Source organism: Lontra canadensis, unplaced genomic scaffold (genome assembly GCF_010015895.1).
Source record: "Lontra canadensis isolate GAN:19392208 unplaced genomic scaffold, GSC_riverotter_1.0 scaffold2894, whole genome shotgun sequence".
NCBI classification, from domain to species: domain Eukaryota; kingdom Metazoa; phylum Chordata; class Mammalia; order Carnivora; family Mustelidae; genus Lontra; species Lontra canadensis.
In genome coordinates this window covers 1-4,772 of record NW_022633878.1, presented here as the reverse complement: position 1 = coordinate 4,772, position 4,772 = coordinate 1, and the positions used below count along the sequence as shown (strand labels likewise).

At 47.0% G+C, this 4,772-nt stretch overlaps 1 protein-coding gene across 1 annotated transcript; it reads left to right on the top strand.

Moving 5' to 3' along the window:
* Positions 1-2,182: 2,182 nt before the first annotated feature.
* On the top strand, positions 2,183-4,766 carry LOC116863752 (butyrophilin-like protein 10; the record flags this gene model as incomplete). The annotated part of the gene is made up of 4 exons (XM_032851112.1): positions 2,183-2,276; positions 2,478-2,831; positions 3,317-3,595; positions 4,745-4,766. Coding segments are annotated over exons 1-4 (749 nt in total), but the record flags the coding sequence as incomplete, so codon positions are not given.
* Positions 4,767-4,772: the final 6 nt, after the last annotated feature.

Below are 4,772 nucleotides of genomic sequence, written 5' to 3'. Positions count from 1 at the left end.
AAATCTGCTATCTGTCTCTCTGGATTTACCTCCTCTGCACATTTCTTGTCAATGGGAACCTCGTATGTGAACCCCTATGTCCGGCCTTCCACATTGTCTTCCCTTTGCACCTCAGGAGTCTGTCCTCAATCAAGTCTCCACCCTGCCCTTCAGGCAGTTGGAAAATGTCCCCTGTAGTTCTTGCTACTTTGATAAAAGACTGTGGGCCATGCATGAGCTCATGCCCAGGAAAGAACCTTCTCCAGGTGAGCCCACCTTCCAGATTCATTTTGTGAAACAGGCATCACCTGTTTACACTGTGGTTGTTGAATCTTGTGTCCCCTTCCAGATGTTACATCCCCAGTCCTCCATCATGACTCCTAAGTAAATAGGAGTTGGCTTTTAGCCAAGGTCATTATCTGCTTAAAGCAACGCACAGGGAGATGAAAAAGTGGCAAGCATAATTCTGCATGTTTTTATAGAAGAGGGAAACAGCATCAGCCCTTGTGTGGGCACTGACTTTGGGAAAGGAGGCACAAACCTTTATTCCATAACATTCTGCCAAATGAAATTAAACACTCCACCACCAAGAAGGCCATGCAGCTTTCCTTCTACCTCTGTTCCCACCAAAACTCTCCCAGAACATGTCTAGATTAGTGAGCCAACAAGAGGGAAGAATGGGCAGGGTTTAGTCAAGTGTCTCACTCACACAAGAGGTGCACGAGGTGAGTGTTCTGAACCTGGCCAAAGGGGGCCCTCCCAAGGAGAACAGACTGCCATGGCCACAGAGATGAGGGGGATGTTGCCTAATTTCCCACACAGGAGTCTCCAGTGGCAATGCCAGAAATTGGCCAACTTCAACCTGATCATGAGAAACTTTACCAAAGAAAACAGCCCAGCCTGTTGAGGACTGGAGGTCTTTTGATAGTGGAACAACTTTATCTGAATCCTCCAGTTTCTGCCCTTGGCCCAGATCCTACCACTCGAGAGCCATGTCTCCTCTTTGAGGCTCTTGGCTTTGGACTGACAACCATCCTTCCATGGACTGCCTTGTGTAGTCTCCTCTCCCCTTATCTCCTGTGACAGGGCCTTGTTACTCCCAGTTAGTGTGTTCAGTTCCGTTGACCACACCCTGTAGGAAGCACTTGGCCTACGTATTTTTATTCCTGTTGCAACTGCTAAATAGGTGTGTTGCTATTTTGACAAAGAGCAATAGGAGAACTCTGCAGAAACTGGAAAACTCAGCTGCTCCTCTCTCCAAACACCACCAGAAGACTTTTTCTATGCCTCACGTGGAACTTACAGAGAATTAAATTGATTCCTGGGAAACCTAGAGCCAGACTTGGCCAGGTGAGTGTCTTCTATTTTAAGGGCTTTCATGTATATCTCTACTTTCTACACACTGTCCCTACTTGTCAGTGACAGGGAGGCTCCAGGGACTTTCACCAAAGAAAGACAAGCGTCCAACAGGATTAGAGTATCGACTAACACACCTCCTCATGCTTTACATAAACGCCAAATCTTCAAAGCTCTGCTGGGTGAAATCCCCCAGAACGGCAGATGAGTCTCAGATTATGGGTACTTGAAATTGAATTCACCATAAAAAAGCTTTGGTATGTCTTTGGCTCAGGCCATCACAGCCAAGGCACCCTGAGGCTTGTCTCCCCCACTTCACCTGCAGAGGTTTCTTTGGGAGCAACAGGGACAAGGGGCTTGAAGGGGGTGGACATTTATAGTTCTGACCATGGATTCACTGCCTCAAAGGTGTGTTCCCTTCCCCAGCATGCCTCGTGTTCATGTTTGAACAGAGAGAAATCGGGAAATACTCTTACACCAGTCAGTGGGGAGACGGAGCCCATTCACTGGAGGATGTGTCTGAATCACTCTGTGGACAGATGAGGATAAGAGAAATTATATCTGAAAATAGATTCCAAACAGGGCAGGTGGAGGCCCCTGTCTCTCCATCTGTAGAATGAATACCTTATGTGTGGGTGACAGGGGCCAAGAGAGATAAAAGTGAGACCTTTCCCTCCCCCAGCCAAGTTCCTTTAACTCCCATTAGCCTGCTGGTGCCGCCTGTCCTCCCACCAAGACAGACAAACAGAGAACTAGAAAGACAGATAGACAGAGAAAGAGACTGGCAGAGACAGAAATTACCTCAGCCTCCGATGTGTAGGGCTCAGGCCTCTCTGTTCCCACAGGCATGGCAAACACACATGGTCGAGTCATCTTTCCACCCAGCTGCTCCACCATCTTCATCGTCCTGCAGCTCCTGTCCTGCAGCATCCCTGCAAACGGTAGGAGAGCTCCCCTCACCCATGCTAGGAGGATGACCCCATATGGAAGAGAATGTCGGAGGGAGCTGGCTGGCACCTACCCACAGCAGCTGTCAGCCAGGGATCCAAGCAGTACTTCCCAGAGAACCCTAGGTCTCGGTGGGAGGGCCCTTGTCTCCTCAGACCCAGGCTAACTAGGGCTTTCTGATCTGATCTCATAAGGGAAAGCTGATTTCTCCATCCTTGGACCTAAAATGCCTGTTCTGGCGGTGCTGGGCGAAAATGTGGAGCTACCATGCCATCTGTCCCTCAATATCAGTGCCGAGGACATGGAGCTTCGGTGGTACAGGGATCAGCCATCCCAAGTCGTGCACCTGCACAAGAATGGGACAGACATGAAGGAAGAACAGATGAGAGAGTACCAGGGAAGGACCACTTTCCTGAGTGCTGGGCTGGACCAGGGAAAAGCCACAGTGAAGATCCACAACGTGACAGTTTTTGATAATGGAACATTCCACTGTAACTTCAAAGATGGCAACATGTCTGCAGAGGTCAGGCTGTGGCTGATGGTGGCAGGTAAGCGTGAGCTGCTGGAGTTCATTGTCCCCCGAGTCCCCTCCCCCAAACCTGATGCCCAATGCAGATCATCCCACTGTAGCCCAAGCCTGAGCACATCCCACAAAAGCACTAACATGTTGGCACCAGAAGCAGTGATTCCTGGGAAGTCCCGTTCAGGACACCCTTTTCTCTCCCTTTTCTACGCCAATCCAGAAAGAGGGGAGCAGAGGTAGAAAGGGAAGGACAGAGGCAGAAGGAGGGACAGAGACACAGGGAGGAAAAGACACTAATTTTGCAGTATAGAATGGTTTTTGACATTCTTGGTCCTTTTTTGTTTTGTCCTGTGCATTCTGGGAACAAGGGTAACATACAGCATATAAATATTACACAGAGTAAGTAGTCTGTGAAAAAATCCCAATCTCTGCTGGAATTCTCAATATCTGTACTTTTCTGATGAAAGCACTGGTGGTTGTGTAGACTGGAATGGGCATCTCTTCCCACAGGTCTGGGCGGGATGCCCAGAATCCAAGTGCAAGCTGTCCAAGGTGAAACTGTCTGGGCACAGTGCACCTCAGAAGGCTGGTTCCCAGAGCCCCAGGCGGAATGGAGAGATTTTAGAGGACAGCCCCTACCTTCTATGACCCACCTCTCAGCCTCGCCAACAACAGGTCTCTTCACGGTGGTGTCCAATGTGACCATCCAGGATGGGGATGTTCAGAACTTCTCCTGCTGCATCTCCAGTCCCCTTCTCCAGAAGAAGATGGTCAGCTACCTCTTGCTCCGTGAGTGTTCTGTTCTGTTCAGACCTCAAAAGTTCTGAGCAGCCCGGACAATAAGTACTTAATATTGAAATCCTTGCACAGTAATGGGATATTTTTCTTATGATGAGAACGTTTATGATCTACTGTCTTACAGTTTCCAAGTATACAACAATACAGTGCTATTAACTATAGTTTCCATGCTGTTCATTACCTCCCCAGAACTCATTCATCTCATAACTAGGAGTTCATATCTTTTGCCCCTCTTCATCTATTACACCCAGTCCCATCTCCATCCTCTGGAAACCACCAATCTGTTCTCTGCATCTATGAGCTGGGCTTTCTGGTTTTCCGGGGGTTTGTGGGTTTTTTTCTTGTTTTGTTTCATTTTAGATTTCATATATACATGAGATCATACAGCATTTTTCCCTGATTACCTTCACTTAGCAACATGTCCACAAGGTATCCATCCATCCATGTTTTTGAAAATGGCCTGATTTCCTTCTTGTTTATAGAAAATACTATCCATTGTATGAATATATTTTTTTCTTTACCATTCATCCATCAATGGACACTTGAGCTGATTCCCTATCTTGGCTACTGCAAATAACAGTGCAATCACCATAAGGGGACATGTTATTTTTTGGAGCTAATATTTTTATATCTTACTTTTTGTATAAATACCCAGAAGTTGGGATTGATGCATCGTGTGGTAGATCTACTTTTAATTTTCTGAACATTCACCCTGCTCTCCACAGTGGCTGCACCAATAGCTCCTTTCTCATTAGTGCTAAATAGTATTCCATTGTCTGGATGGATCACAGCCTATTTATGCCTTCACCTTCTGACAGACAGCTTGGGGGTTTTCAAGTTTCACTCTGCATATAATTTTCATTTTTAAACAACCTCAAGCTTACAGAAAATTTGCAAGAATGGCGTGCAGAATTTTGTACAGAACACCCAGTGTTCAACATTCTGCCATTTGTCCATCATCTCTCTCTCCTGTTCATCTGCCCTGATTTGTCTGCATAAACACCCACATAGGTTTTCTGAGTCATTTCAGGTTAGTTCCAAGGATCATGTCCCCGACCCACAAACCCTGTCTTGTGTGTGTCCTCAGAACACAGGTGCTCTCTTTCCCTGATGTTCTTGCCTCTCTGTACTCTCTTTCAGCTCAATTGTCCAGAAGTTCCCTGTCAAA